Here is a 16,510-nt window from a genome sequence, read left to right on the forward strand (position 1 = left end):
GCTTACGGTGCCTATTGCTCGCTTGACTCAATTATCTGTCTCTATATCTGTTTATCTGCAATTATTTGCCGGGCTTATATACTAAAATAGAGGGCGCCTGAAAAATACTAGAATTGCCAGGAAAAGTCACGATCCTTCGAGAATATCATGACGTGTTCCCAGGGTCACGTGACTTCCGCTGTCGTAACATTTGCTTCAGGCTACCTTCACTCTTAGGCCTAACTTCACAAACAATATTTTTACAAAATCACCATAACACTTTTGTATTTCTAATTCATAAATTAACATATTTGCAGAATCTAGTTGATGGATAATAAACACTCAAACTAACTAACTGAATAACTGTCACTGTCCAACTTACTAATTGACACTGAATTGAATCATTCCGTGATTACTCATCTGAGTAATTCTCTGATTCTGGTATATACGTTGTTGTCTTATTTCTACATACTGCATGAAACTTGTAGATTTTACAAAGACTTTAATTTTCACAAAATTTCTTGCTGTTGCATCAAAGCGATAGAAAATGTAAAAGAGTGTGAAGTAACACATTTATGCCTACGAGATTTTGATTTTTACAGAAAAGCATATAAAAAACTGACGACTGGTTCACAATTCAAAACATGATAAGTAAAGTGGCAACTTTCATTATGATTGGTAAAAGTCATCAGTGAAATCAGAATATTTTAGAAACAAGTATATATTTTTCAGACATTTCCTGGTTATTGATTTTTGGACCAGGTGGAGACTATTCTAGTTTTGATTAAACTCTTAAGGCATTTACTTGTAAATTAACAAATTTCTTGTAGATGAACTCTATTAAAAATTACTTTAACTGTAGATTTCAGGAATGTTCAACTATAAGTTACCTCCAGTTGATACAGATAATGAATATAGGCAAGAATATGTGAAATGTTTTAATAACTTCTGGTGCAGAGCTTTGGGGAATATCAGAACCAGTTCTTCTGCAATGTATTTACACAATGTTTTTATTTCTTTCAATGTATGGTCAGGTGGTTAGGACCCTTGACTCACAATATGAGAGTTGCAGGTTCGAACACCCATCCCACCAAATATGCTCACCCTTTTCAGCCATGGAGGCATTATAATGTGATGGTCAATCCCACTATTTGTTGGTAAAAGAGTAGCCCAAGGGTTTGTGGTGGGTGGTGATGACTGGCTGCTTCTCCCTCTAGTCTTTCACTGCTAAATTAGACAGCTAGCATGGATAGCTCACGTGTAGCTTTGCACAAGAGTTAAAACAAACCATTTCTGTTAATTTTGTGTTATCTAGTTGATTTATCCTTGCCTTATCCTTAGGTTTGTTTCGAGGCTGGGCCATAGGAAAGATCGGCTGTAGTTAGTACTGCTGTTAAAAAAGTTACTCGTTCTTACAGAGACAGAAGTGAACCACAGTTGTCGTTTTTACATCTTTTATAAATTGTAATAAGTTTTCAAGAATTTCCAAATTATTAATAATGGGTACATTTATTTCATAAAATGCATATTTATTATGAATTTTTATTGAAATATTTGAATATTTATCTAGATAATAAGTTAGTCTGCTTATGTACACAAAATTAAAAAAAAATTGTTTCAATACAGTTTATTCATGTTATAGATGCCTAAGAGAAAGCAATTTTGTGTGTTATCATCTTGAAATGTATGTGTTTTCTGAATTTACAGTGTTTGACATGGTATCGGTTTTGATTAATAAAGAAGACGGAGAGAAAATTGCTCGCATAGCCGACAATGGTACACGCGTTGAGATGCACATAACGGTGGGAACTCCTTATACGTACCATTATGCTAACATCAACCGCACGTCTGTGCTTTTCGTCTCAATATCGTTTATCATCCTGATGATCATATCATTGGCTTGGCTGGTGTTCTACTATGTCCAGCGATTTCGTTACATGCATGCCAAAGAAATTTTAGCTGTGAGTGTCATATTATCCTTCTCTGCTATTGTTGTTGTGATGTGTTTGGTATAGTTTCAAACCCATTCATTTATTCTCACTCATCAGCTTTCTGTAATGGCTGGGGGTGAGAAAAGTGTATACCAAAAAGTATATATATAAAATAAGATTACACACACACACGCTCGGATGTCGTACAGGTGAAAATATTTTCCATTGAAAAAGTAAGCTGAAATACCAATATTTACACGAGTATCAGCTTTACGAGCTGAAAGGTTCCTGTGAAAAATGGAACATTTATAATTTTTGGTGTTTATTTGTAATTTTTTGAAATATAGATCACTTTAACTCATTCTAAAGTAAGTAATTTTGTATATTTGAGACACTTCTACTGTACAAGTATGTTTTTTGTCTTACAATTTTGATGTGAATGATTTCACAGGTTTTTAAATTGCGTGTATATTGCAAAATCACACAAAATCACTTGGCAGACGTGATCGTGGAAGAAATTGGGTCAGAATCTCAAATATGATACAAGAGTTTTGTTGGCATGTTGTTTTGAAGAATATATTTCAAGGATACATAGATAGTACAGGTCCTGTATAGTTAAAACGTACTATGGTCCAATGAGATCAAAGTAAGGTAGTTTCTGTTAAGCATGCATTATATATGGTCCAATAAGATCAAAGTAAGGAAGTTGCTGTGAAGTATGTATTATATATTGTCCAATAAGATTAAAATAAGCAACTTTCTTAGTACATTTATAATTGAAACATTTTATAATGCATGTTTAACAGAAACTACCTTACTTTGATCTTATTGGACAATATATGATGCATACTCACACCAACTTCCTTACTTTGATCTTATTGGACCATATATAATGCATGCTTAACAGAAACTACCTTACTTTGATCTCATTGGACAATATATGATGCATGCTTAACAGAAACTACCTTACTTTGATCTCATTGGACAATATATGATGCATACTTAACAGAAACTACCTTACTTTGATCTTATTGGACCATATATAATGCATACTTCACAGCAACTTCCTTACTTTGATCTTATTGGACAATATATGATGCATACTTAACAGAAACTACCTTACTTTTATCTTATTGGACAATATATAATGCATACTTCACAGCAACTTCCTTACTTTGATCTTATTGGACAATATATAATGCATACTTCACAGAAACTACCTTACTCTGATCTTATTGGACAATATATAATGCATACTTTACAGAAACTTCCTTATTTTGGTCTTATTAGACTATTTAAAATGTATGCTTCATAATTCTTGGTTACTAATTTTTTTATATGTTGACTTGAAATTGTTCAATTTTGTGTTTATGTTTTGAATCTTTGTTAATAAACCTATTAGTTTAACATATTCCAATAGTCTATAGAAACAGTGCAGGAATCTTTTCATTGTTTTGCAGAAACGTCTCTGTAACGCAGCAAAGAAAGCTTTGGACAAAATACCCGTGAAAACTTTGAAAGCAGGAGATCTGGTGAGTTTAAAGTGAAAAATTCTTCTTTCCTTTGTGATATACATGATCATATTTATTTCTTGATAAACATGTTTAGCTAAAGTCAAATGGCTTTAGGAAACCGTAATCGCTAACAATTATTAAACAGATCAGTTATCAAGACAAAGATGTCCAAGTTATCCTAGTTGGTTGTCTGCTTTATAACAAAATTTCTTTGATTGAATTTTTGGGTAAACAATCTAAAAATTTTTAAAGAGATGAAACTTAGTTTCAAATGTACCAAAGACAATGTGTCTTACTTTTGGAAAACTCTGCTCTTGGGTTACCACATGTTAGAACGTGTACATACATTTTGTATTATACAAGTTTTTTGACTTAAGTTAGTATTATAGTTGCTTTCGTAAGTTACTATTATATTTATTACATTCCTAACCCTGCGTTAGTCTTCTGTAAAAAATTTTCCAAAGTCACACTACTGGGGTATGAGCAGACCCCATCATAAAAAAAAATTAATTGAAAAATACTTAAATAATTAATAAACTATTATTTTGGAAACAAAAACACTAACATTTAAAATCTTTTCCTTTATTAATCAATAAATGAACATTGAATATTACAATTTGTTTCTTTTTTACCACCTAAACTAAGTGTAACAATTTAACACAAACTAGCTGAATACTGAAAACAACAAACTTGTATGTGCTTCCATCTGTTGGCGTCAATGTTAACAAAATATTTGGGGTCCATGAAGACCCCGGATGACTAACACAGGGTTAAGTTACTATTATATCTATTACTTTTCTTTAGACTGTTTTCTCTGTAACAATGGGAAATTGTTTAAATAATGGACTCGTTGTGGTACTGATAATAATTACTAAGCCTATTTAAATGTCTTTCCCAGGAGGCGGGTGGGGAGTTGGAATGCTGTGCTGTTTGTATTGAGATGTTCAAAGTTGGAGAAGTTGCCAGAACCCTACCCTGCAAGTAAGCACTAAAGAAAAAAATTAACCCATGAAACCAAACTTGTGAATAAAGAAATAAAACAACATTGATTTCTATTTTAGATTAGAAATTCATAAGCCTAAATGTTTAACTTTATTAAATCTAATTTCTTTTTGTTAATTAACTACCAACAATTAACAGGCAGAGAAAGTACTATTAGTGTATTTGAGACACATTTTTTTGTTTTTCTTATTATAAACAATATTTCTTTCAACCAATCAAAAAAGTGACGCAGTAAAAAATATTGAGTGACTTTAGTGGATCACTCTTTTTTTTTTGTTAAGAATAAAAAAAACATTCTCAGGATTCGATAAGTTCGATTACTGCAAGTTAATGTCACTTTCTTCATTAGAAACAAAAGATGCTCCTGACCCAAAATGCTGGGCCTGGCATGGCCAGGTGGTTAGGGTGCTCAATCTGAGGATCGCGGGTTCGAATCCCCGTCACACCAAACATGCTTGCCCTTTCATCCATGGGGGTTTTATAGTGTGATGGTCAATCCCACAATTCGTTAGTAAAAGAGTAGCCCAAGAGTTGGCAGTGATGGTTAGCTGCCTTCCCTCTGGTCTTACACTGCTAAATTAGGGATGGCTAGCGCAGATAGCCCTCGTGTAGATTTGCGCAAAATTCATAAACCAAACCAAACCAAAAATGCTCAGGTGTTTTCATTGGATGTCCATTTTCATCATCTAATTAAAAAAAAACTGCTTTTTGACCCCTAAAGCTTGAGTGCTTTTAAATAATAGCTCTGTCTTCTACAAGACTGAAAGTTGTTCCTGACCCCTAAAGCTTGAGTCAAGCTTGAGTGCTTAATTCAAAAGGTGCTCCTTTCTTCTTTTTCTTTTTTTTAACTTCAGGAACTATAAAGTAGAATCTGGCTGAAATAACGTAAGTCTGCTAGGATTGTGTTTTCATTGATTTCCCCATTTGTTAAATATTGTAACTTGCATTGTTATACATGTAAAAAATTTCTATAGTTTACAGTTTATCCTAATCTTACGTAAGCAAATAGGAGTGAATCAGATTAGCTAGAAACAAATGTTTCTCACAACATTTTTATTTAAAAAAAAAAAGAGTTTGTGATTTTTAATCTTTTTCTCTCCCCCTTTTTTTTTTTATAATACATAGGCATACATTTCACAAATCGTGTGTGGACCCTTGGCTCATAGATCAAAGATCTTGTCCCATGTGTAAGATGGATATCCTTGAGCACTATGGACTTATGGTTAGTAGATTATAACAAATACCACAATAACATTGTACTATGTTAGAAATATTATACAGTTAGATTTATAAACAATTGTTTCACCTTTCTTTCATATTCACACTGAAATTTATAAGTGATATAATAAAAAAAAGTTTTGGAGAAAAAAGTGAGCAAGTGAATCTAAACAATGGTGTCGTAAGTACTAATTGTTTTTTCTTCTTCACGGTAAATGTTTTTTTGAATTTGGTTTTCAGTTAAAAGGAGTATTTGTATCACATTGAAGTCAATATTCACTAGTGAAACAATCCGTTATTACTCAAATCAATGTCATATGATTTTTATTGTTCTTTTCTGTTCTTAATTTTAATGTTTTCGTTTTGAGAATGTTTATTAGTTTGAAGAGCTTTAATAATATGCGCTTTGGAAATCTGTTGCTGTTCATATGTGTTTAGTTCTTATTTAGCTGTACAATATGCCTCTAATGGCACAATCATAAGTATATGAAGGCTTATAACACTAAAAACTGGGTTTTGATACCCGTGGTGAGCACAGCACTGATAGCTCATTGTGTAGCTCTGTGCTTAACTACAAAAAGAAAACAACTATATAATATATGTATAAAAAGTTAATGATGATAATTTTAGTCCAAATATTAATGGTATAACATTTTATTTTTGTTTTGTGTGTTATTGTTAACTGCTGTTTTTGTTGGCTTCACTAAGATGTTCCTGAGTAAACAAATATAACATTTTGAAACAGTTTAAAGGAAGCCATGATAATGTACTCAACATGGATGAGATGGACTTGAGTAGCTTGCAACATGGGGAAGATTTGGAAGTAGTCCATGTTCCAATTCATCAGCAGCCAGTTGCTTGTCAAGGGTGCAATGAGGTGGGGTCGCCAAGTCGCTCAACAACCTCGGACATTGAACTCACAGTTGGCAACTGTTCGCTCTTTAGTCCTTTGCAGAGCCCTACCGTGACTAGTGATTGTAGTCCTTCGTCACTTTCTCATAACAAGCAGGTTATAAAGGGCGATAATGAGCTGTCATCATCTACTCAGCAAGAGATTGGACCTAATGAACAACTGAGAACATTAACTGTAGTTAAAACCCCGTAGAAGTGTCCCAGGGTAAAACTGAAATTGTAAACCCAGAATTAATGTCATTTTTATTACTTAATTGAGTATATCTGAGAAATTTTGTTTCTAAAATATGGAAACCTTTTTTTTTTTTGCTTGTTTCGACACTTTCCAGTGCCAATGAAAAGAGTTCTTACTAGGATACAGGGGCTGTTATTAATTAGCCCGACACTGAATGGTGAAGTATGTAAATAAATGAAATGTAAGGCATGGATTATAATATTGTTAGTTCTTGAATGACTGTTTCTATGTTGCTTTCAAGGGAGTTAATCTTATCGTTGTAGGTGGTTAAGACCTGTGTTACAGAATTTTATAAAAACTGCACACTTAATATACGCTACATAATAACATGTAGCTCGTTGAATAGTGTTTGCTTATTGTAATATTATTTAAGAATAGTTTAAGTAATTCAATGATTTCAACGTAACAGAGACTTAACAAACATTACTGCATGTTTTAAGACAAGAAAAACTTTAGTATTCGTGTACCTAACCCTGTAATCCTGTTTGATCTTTGTCCTTATAATGTATGCGTGTTAAGTTCTTCACGATAAAAATAGTTTAATTAAAGAAAAAAGGAGGACACCTTAGAATTGGATATTTACACATTATTCTGTGGTTTTATTTTGTACTAAGCTAAAGTCAATCATAGAATAGGGTTTTACGAATGAATGCTGGCACCGATTCTATTTAGTCATTACTAAATGCACAAACAGTGCTACTTGTGAAGTACCATTTGATATATTTTTCTTATGAAAGTGAGGAATAAAAAATTAAATTCTTTTTATTTCATTCTAATCAGCATGTTTATATTATAAACTCTCATCACTCATGAAAAAATGTAATCAGATCATTAAGTTTTGTAACTTTTTATTAGTGAAATTGTGTGTGATCTTGTATTATTGATATGTCACGGAAAATAACATTTAGTTACGATTAAAGTTTTTGCTAATTGGGCATTTTAATGGGTTAGTTTCAATTAACTTTACTTTCATAGCTTGTTGATGGAAAGACTTATTTTGTGATCTTGTATTATTGATATGTCACGGAAAATAACATTTAACTTACGGTTAAAGTTTTTGCTAATTGGGCATTTTAATGGGTTAGTTTCAATTAACTTCACTTTCATAGCTTGTCGATGGAAAGACTTATTTTGTGATCTTGGCGAGAGTGTGTGTGTGTGTGTGTGTGTATCAGTTTGGGGCTAGATTCAGCTCTGAATTAGGAGTTGTTATTGATTATTTGAAGATAAATAACGGTTTATTTGTATTTTAAATAATTAACTTTGCCTAATATAGGGAAAGGCATATTTGTAATATTTCCAAAAATTGTACTGAAATAACTTTGGCTGTTTATTCAGGTAGTTATTTAATAAGAGAAATTCCATTTTTTTTTTCTTTGAATATGTACTTTCCATCAGGATTTATAGTATTAAAACCTTGTAATGAGTGAATCTATAAAGAACTCTTAAAAATTCTGGAATCTGTGAAGATAAATGTATCATTACAAAGAAAGGCAAACATAATGTCTCACTTTTTAAACACGAAATGTATAAAATATCCTAAGACATTGGAATATGATGTAGGACATAAAACACTTTTTGGTACATAGTGTACTAAAGGAGAAACATAAGCAAGAAATTATACTGATAGCTTTTGGCTGTATTAGACAAAGATTTGTCTTTTGAACAATCGTCATGATAACCGGAGGTTGTACAGCATGTTAATTATTTTGATATACATGTTTAGATGGGGAGGGGGGATTATTATTTTAGAAAACTAAAAGTAATCATATCAAGTTATTTATTAATCAAAAGTTATAAAATTTAGTTATATTTTAAATCTTTTTCCAGAATCATGGCAATGACTTTACCCGTGTTTATTAAGAATGAACACGCAAAGTTTGATAAATTTTATAAAATTTAGTTATATTTTAAATCTTTTTCCAGAATCATGGCAATGACTTTACCCGTGTTTACTAAGAATGAACACGCAAAGTTTGATAAATCAATAGATCGTAAAATCGACTATTTCTTGTTGATTTTTTTTTCAACCGTTTATTCACAGTAATATTACCTTATTGGCCCAATTATCGGGTAATCTCAGATATAAGGCAATCCCCATTTTCAGAAACCCTGGAAAAGAAAAAAATATTAAGTATAATAAAGTCCTTTTTTTAGGTCTGCAAGATCTATAATATAACTGAACAGTCTGCGGGTGGATTAGTTGCAAGAATTAGCAATGATCTTGAGCAGACATCTGGTGCGCATGCGTAAACAGATGTTATCTGGACATTCAGGAATGTGACAGGCTAGAGTAGGGAGAATGGGCCCGTTTAAATGCAGCCGGATTCACCCATTTAGTACTCGAGCATCGTACTGAAAATCAACCCTATAGTTTACCTTCGATCTCTTCTACAAACTCTGAGGCATGAAAACAATATTGGGTTTAATTAAGTCACCATCATACAGAATTTTTATTAAATATGTAATGTGTGAAATATTTTTATTGTAAAATATATAATACCCAGAAAGTTTTCTTTTTTTTATTGTGAAGATGTAGTGTTTGTGATAAATGTTTTAATGATGTTAACGAACAGTGTATTAAGAATTAATATTTTAGGATATTGATAAACATCCAGCTTTTTGAAGTTTTACTGGGCATTTTTTTTTTTCTGAAGTGATAATTTTGTTTTAAATATAGTTGTTTAGAAGAGAAAACTGGTCAATACTTTTGTAAATAAATTTCATCAGAACCTAAAAAAGGCACGAGAAATCCACACTAAAATATTGACCAAATTTTTCATTATTTGACATTATTATTTTTTTGTCAGTATAGCTGCATTTGTAGTTCATTTATATCGAGGTTTATATTGCTATGTGATTCTGTTGCTGAATGGATTTTTTTTTTTTTTGTAAATTAGTGTATTTATTGTAAATCTGCTTAATTGCTGTGCAGAAGTTTAAAATAAAATTAAATATTTTTAATGATTTTTAAGATATATTTTTATTTACTACTTAGTTTGTGTCTAGAACTAACAAAGTATCATCCCTACTTTGAAGTAAGGGGTATTTTTGTGTCAGCTTTTACATCATGTATTTGATAACAGTATATATATATATAGAATATTGGCAGATTGAGATAGGAAAGAAAAGATATTGTGGGTGACAATTCAGTTTATGTACAAAGTGAATATTTTATTTAAAGTTTTAATTATTTTTTTTGAGGGGGGGAATTTACTTATTCTTTTTTTGTGTATACATAAATTAATAACCCTTTATAATATTTTATAGATAAGTAAATTACACACTTCACAAGAACAATATTTTACTGACATGCAAAGTAATAACCTATTTTACCAGATTATTTTATACACATAAGTTATTAACACACTTTACCAGAATAATATTTTATTACATATGTATTAAGTAGCCACTTTGTTATAATACTTTATGGGTGCATAAGTTATTAACACACTTTACCAGAATAATATTTCATTACATATGTATTAAGTAGCCACTTTGTTATAATACTTTATGGGTGCATATGTTATTAGCACACTTTACCAGAATAATATTTTATTACATATGTATTAAGTAGCCGCTTTGTTATAATACTTTATGGGTGCATATGTTATTAACACACTTTACCAGAATAATATTTTATTACATATGTATTAAGTAGCCACTTTGTTATAATACTTTATGGGGGCATATGTTATTAGCACACTTTACCAGAATAATATTTTATTGCATATTGATTAATAACTTGCTTTTCCAGAATATTCTATAGATTGCATAAATTAATAACCTATTTAACCAGAAGTGTTCATTGACACAAATTAATAAGTTGTGAGCAAAGCATGGGCCGGTGGTTTATGTGCTTGACTGTGGAGTTGAGGTTCTGTGGTTCGTGTCCTGTTACTGCCAAAAACAATTATGCTTTGCACTTTGGGGCTATGTATGCATCATTTTTAGTCTGACAGAGTAGCTCAAGGGTTGACAATGGCTGCCTTCCTTCTAGTCTGTCACTTCAGAACAACTACGGACAGCTAGTGCAAGTTGGCCCTCGAGTAGATTTGTGCAAAATCTAACGAATAGATAACTTGCTTTACCAGAATATCTTTTAGCCACAGTTAGTAATGTACTTTAATATAATAATTCATAGGCATATAAATTAATAACTCACTTTATGAAAATATTGAAGTTTTAAAACATAGAGTTAAAAAAGTGACAGTTGAAACTGTGTTAACTCAAAAGTGGTTCAACAGTGAATCTAAAATAACAACTGGTGAAGGCATCATCTTTCTTATGCTTAATATCTTAAAAGAAAAGCAGAAAAACAAGTAGGTTTGGTTTATTTGGAAATCATTATAAAGCTACACAAGGGTTATCTGCACTAGCTGTCTAATTTGACTGACAGATTAGAGGAAAGACAGACAGTCGCCAGCACCCACTGCCACTCGTGGGCTACTCTAATCGAATAGTGATATTTTACAGCCATTCTTATAGTGATTCAAAGGCTCCAAACTGCAGAGTGCAATTTTGAGTTGGTGAGACTCAAACCTTAGCTCCTCAGATACACAGTCCAAAATGCTGACAGTTAGGCCTTGCTCGGCCCATAGGATTCTTATGTTTTTTTTTGCAATGCGACGTAATAAAATGAAGGGACAAAACTACCATCAGAATGATAATGGTTGGAGACTGCTTGAATGGGTAATGAAGAAAAACTTTAATATAAGTTTAACATAATTGCAAATGTACAAGGTTTTGTCATCATCAGGTCATTTTGTCATTCAAGCCGTTTCCAACCATTATTAGTCTCAAAGTGGGTTCCTCGTCATCGAATTTGAATACCATCAGAATGAGTCTAGAAACTGCTGCTTAAATAGTGAAAAAGGCATGTTTTGGGCTTAGCAAAGCCCACTGGTTGGCATGTCGGGCTGTGTAACCGAAGTTCTCTAGTGGGCGTCCAGTTACCGCCCAAAATAATTATCACTCTTTAATTTGGGACCATGGTAGCATCAAATCTCGTTATATGTGAATCACACCATTTTGCTCATTCACTCTTGGTTCAAGTTTATTGATTAATAGACTTTCCCGTATATGTAGTTCCTATTCTCTGTTCGACTTTGCGAGAGGTTTAAGTTGTCCTTTACATACAAGTTCATTACGTTTATTCACCACATGTTCTTGTCTGCGAACTGTTTACCACCTAGTGGGCCCCCCAGTGGCACAGCGGTATGTCTGCGGACTTACAACGCTAAAAACCGGGTTTCGATACCCGTGGTGGGCAGAGCACAGATAGCCCTTGTGTAGCTTTGTGCATAATTAAAATAAACAAACAAACCACCTAGTGGTGTGTCCAACATAACCTGATATAAAACTAAATGAATATAAAGAAACAGTAAGTAGAGGTGAACAGGAACTGCGTACAAAGGAAAGTGTTGATCAGTAGAATTAAACCAAAGTTTTTTGTTTTTTTTATTGATCAGTCTCTGAGTATTAGCATTATGTTAACAAATCCCATTATACGGCATTATATGACAAGAGTCGGCAGTGTGTGAGGTCGACTAGTTGCGTTCCGTTTACTGCTTCAAAATTAGGGATGGCTGGCACAGGTAGTCCTTCTTTGTGAAAATCTTGTGTGAAATCTAACAAAAACAAATTTCTATTAGGGTGTATCAGCAAAATAATAAACCAAAGGTTACCAAGACAATTCTAGAGAAGAAAAGTGGTCAACGAAAATGTGACTCGGGTGGTCCAAAATTAATGGCTACAAACTGACTCAAAAGTTTGACAGTTGGTTGAAATATTTCCAGTACAACTTCAAACATATGACTTTCCCAAAGACAACAAGGAAAGGAAATTCACGAGCTATTACAGACAACGATTTGTTAACGGAGAAGAAGGACCGAGATAGTGAGATTGGAAAATATTGTCGGCACTTAAATGGAAAGTTTTCAGATCATCTGGAGACATTTCAGCAAAGGAAAAAAAATCTTAAATGAAGATAAACCAAAGAATGAACACTCCAGATCAGACAGGAGACTGAGCATTGGTAAGTTAATTATAAGACCTACTGCCCTGATAAGTGTTCATGGAACTCAAAATATTGCTCTTCGTGGAACTGAGTAACATCCTTGGTGCCCAAAATATAAGGAAAAGGGCTATGGCTTATACAGGGAACCATAGGTGATATGCAACTTTTCTTAACTCCAGAGCTCGGTTGAATGACATCTTCCCAGGACATTGAATTATCAAACGTGGTTCCCAGGAATGGACCTTAAGATCTCCGGACTTGACTCTCATGGATTTCTTTTTCTGGGATATGCTTCACAGTGTTAAAAGATAATGGAAATACGATATCTAAACTTCTTTCGAATTACAAGAACAGCATGTAGAACACATTCTGTAAATTTCGTTGAAGTGCCTATGGCTCCAGACTTTTTGGATACCATATATAAATAAAGGCCCATTGGATTACTACGAGCCCATCTGCCGATTTGGCCCAGCTAGCTTCAACATTGTAGGAGGAATTCACAAACACAATGTGAATTGATATAAAATGTGCTATTATTTTAAGAAAATGTTTGTATGGCCACTGTTTATTGGGAAGACATCAATGGCAGAGATTATGTAGTGTGTGGAATTTTCTGGCACACGGATTTCTCACAGAGTAATAAGTTAGGGCCCACTAACTGGAGGTTTTGAGGATATCAAGTATTGGAGTGTGTTTATGTGTTTCTCCGAATTCCGCGTTTTTCGTGAAGAAAGGGTCGAGAAGCAGAACAACAATATTTGTCAATAAATGATAATCAAAGTTACAAATACAAGACAAAAGAAAGGTGTTTATAGTGGGTGTGTTGACTTAATAAGACAGATGTTGCAAAACCTTTAAATAGTTCTCTTACAAGTTCAGTAAACTACACTAAGAGAAAGTGAAAATGTAAAATAACAACCCTTATAAGTCAAAATGAAACTCAAGTTCCTAAAATTTCAAAATCTAGTTAAGTTCAAAGAAAATACTAAAGTCTAAAATTACAATCCAGTCACTAAAATTTGCAAAAATTACTCTTGCAGGAACAGAACTAGCTTTAAATACAAAACACAATAACATCAACGAAGCCAGGTTTGCACGTGACCATATCTTGCACACATTACCTTCATCCACTGTGATTCAATCGAGTACAAAGACGTAGCAGCATCTGTGCTTTATGAGATTCGACGACATAAAAGACAATCATCTATCTCAAAATGTTATTAACTATCTTCCCTGTAAGAAAACGTGGTTAACTGCTAATTAATGGATCCACGAGTCGTGTGCACCAGAGAAAAGAAAGCCAAGTTGTATACTTGAGCATCTCTCTGCAATCAAAGTTAACTGAAATGAGATAAAGAAATAATAAAAAAAGAGATACATTAATTAAGGATCTAACGCAAGTATAATCCTGTACCACTCATTACCTTGCATTCACGGTATCCCTAATTCTAAAACTATAAAAATAAATAGAAAATACCCAATCATGTGTTGCTCAAGAAATCCAAATAACTCGCCTATTCCCAGTAAAACCACTTGCTCAACAATACAAACAAACACAGCTCTAAAAACAAATTCACTAAAAAAAAAAAGAGGAAAAGGCTAAACTAAACTCATCCACCATTTTTAGTATGAGGTGGTCGACACACTACGCTATCCAAAACACATTTAAACTAAGAAAAGAAATACGTGAAAATACCATCTTACAAAGAAAATAACACACGAAAGAAAAACTCTTTTAACAAAAGAAGCGACAGCTAAAAATATTATCTGAACAAAACAAACACACAAAATATGGTGTACTGTTTGGTCTTCTGAATGGACTTAAACTTGTCTCTTTTCTTCAAACTCTTAAAAATTTGCCTTTTTCTACATAGTAGACACTTGGGTGAAGAACTACTGGAATATGTCTGAGTATAGCAAGTTTTTAAACCCGACTGGTATTTTAAGTTCTAGGTTTTCTTATTAAATGTTGTTGTTATTACAAAATAAATTAACGTTTAAAATGGGCATTCCATATTAATGTATCTGAATTTAAAATGTCTGTATAAAGTTATAGACATCACCATGCCTAATCAACAAAATAAAGGAACGAAGAAGATTTAGAAGAGAGTATATGACAACCGGTGACCCACAAACAAAAACATAAATAAATAAATATGCTCAGAAACAAAATTACAAACGACATTAAGCTACTAAAATCACCAAAAATGGGACACAAATATACACAAAAACAGATCCCAAAGATTTCTGGTCCCATATAAAAAAAAGCTACAAAGTCAATCAAAACAACTATCACCACCTACCCTACACTTAAACATAATAATAAGCTATCATGTGCGAAAAAAAATCATAAATAATAGACTCATAAATTACCTTGAAACTAAACCAATACTCCCGGAAATACAAGATGGCTTCCGAAAAGCAAGACAAACAACAGATCATCTCATAAGACTAACGGAAAAAATAATAAACGGCTTTAATAAAAAACAATGTACAGTCGCATGCTTCCTAGATGTTGAAAAAAAATTGGATATGTATGTCACAACGAACTCAGATATAAATAGTCCAAATTGGGACTCCTCATAGAAATTATTCACTGGGTTTTCTGACTTCCTAGAAGATAGGAACATCGGAATGAATGTTGAAGGCACCTACTCCGAGTGCTGCACTCAGGAGGCGGGTGTTCCTCAAGGAGGAGTGCTTAGCTCTACCTTGTTTGTCAGGTATGTCAGCGACATGCCTTTCAAAGACCCAAACCACACCTTTTGCTCACAGTTAGCAGATGATGTTGCAATCCGTAAGAGTGCCTCAAACCCAACAACAGCGACATACAATATACAACCACTACTAAACGAAATAGAACTGTACTGCAATAAGTGGAGATTGTTTGTTTGTTTTTAATTTCGCGCAAAGCTACACGAGGGCTATTTGCGCTAGCCGTCCATAATTTAGCAGTGTAAGACTAGAGGGAAGGCAGCTAGTCATCACCACCCACCGCCAACTCCTTGGCTACTCGTTTACTAACGAATAGTGGGATTGACCGTCACACTATAACGCCCCCACGGCTGAAAGGGCAAGAATGTTTGGTATGACGGGGAATCGAACCTGCAGAATTGCGAGTCAAGCGCCCTAACAATCTGGCCATGCCGCAATAAGTGGAAATTAAAATAAATGTGCACAAAATTAAAGTCATGTTATTTACAAAATTGTACAAAACAAGGAAATTAATATCTCAGTTATTTCTAGACGGGACACAACTATTTAAGTATGCCAACGCTATCAGAGAGACTCCTGGATAACTCGCTTCAATATTATAACTCTCCCCTCTAAACAAAATAAATAAGAAACTTACAGGCCAAACAGTGCTAGGCTAGACACAAACGTAGCTCTATTTTAAAAGGGTTTTGTATGTAAAAATAGGATTATGTGTGTGTGTATGTGTATATAACCGCTAAGTGGAACTGTGTTGTGAACACGGACTAATGGTGTGATCATACATAAGTGAAGCTAGTGAAAATATACGAGTTAATATTACCCCATGAATTGGACGTGGCACGAAAAGAGTATGTTAACTAAAACGGCGGACAATGGATAAAATTTAACATAATGTGAGTAATGCATCAACGTGACAATGGTTATTACCTAGGATTCAGTAACAGTGCAAACAAAATAACAATTTCTGAGAGGGAGAAAGAGATCA

General features: G+C 33.2%; 1 protein-coding gene across 2 annotated transcripts in view; it reads left to right on the forward strand.

Moving 5' to 3' along the window:
• Positions 1–7,657, forward strand: part of LOC106464546 (RING finger protein 150-like) — a 24,183-nt gene extending 16,526 nt beyond the window's left edge. For both annotated transcript variants that reach the window (XM_013924691.2, XM_022392276.1), the window contains 5 exons: positions 1,687–1,940; positions 3,371–3,442; positions 4,323–4,405; positions 5,552–5,648; positions 6,390–7,657. In XM_013924691.2, coding sequence (XP_013780145.1) covers positions 1,687–1,940; positions 3,371–3,442; positions 4,323–4,405; positions 5,552–5,648; positions 6,390–6,749 — 866 coding nt within the window. In that variant the 3' untranslated portion in view covers positions 6,750–7,657. The remainder of the gene's footprint in view (positions 1–1,686; positions 1,941–3,370; positions 3,443–4,322; positions 4,406–5,551; positions 5,649–6,389) is intronic.
• Positions 7,658–16,510: the final 8,853 nt, after the last annotated feature.

Source organism: Limulus polyphemus, unplaced genomic scaffold, assembly GCF_000517525.1.
Source record: "Limulus polyphemus unplaced genomic scaffold, Limulus_polyphemus-2.1.2 Scaffold1683, whole genome shotgun sequence".
Taxonomy (NCBI): Eukaryota; Metazoa; Arthropoda; class Merostomata; order Xiphosura; family Limulidae; genus Limulus; species Limulus polyphemus.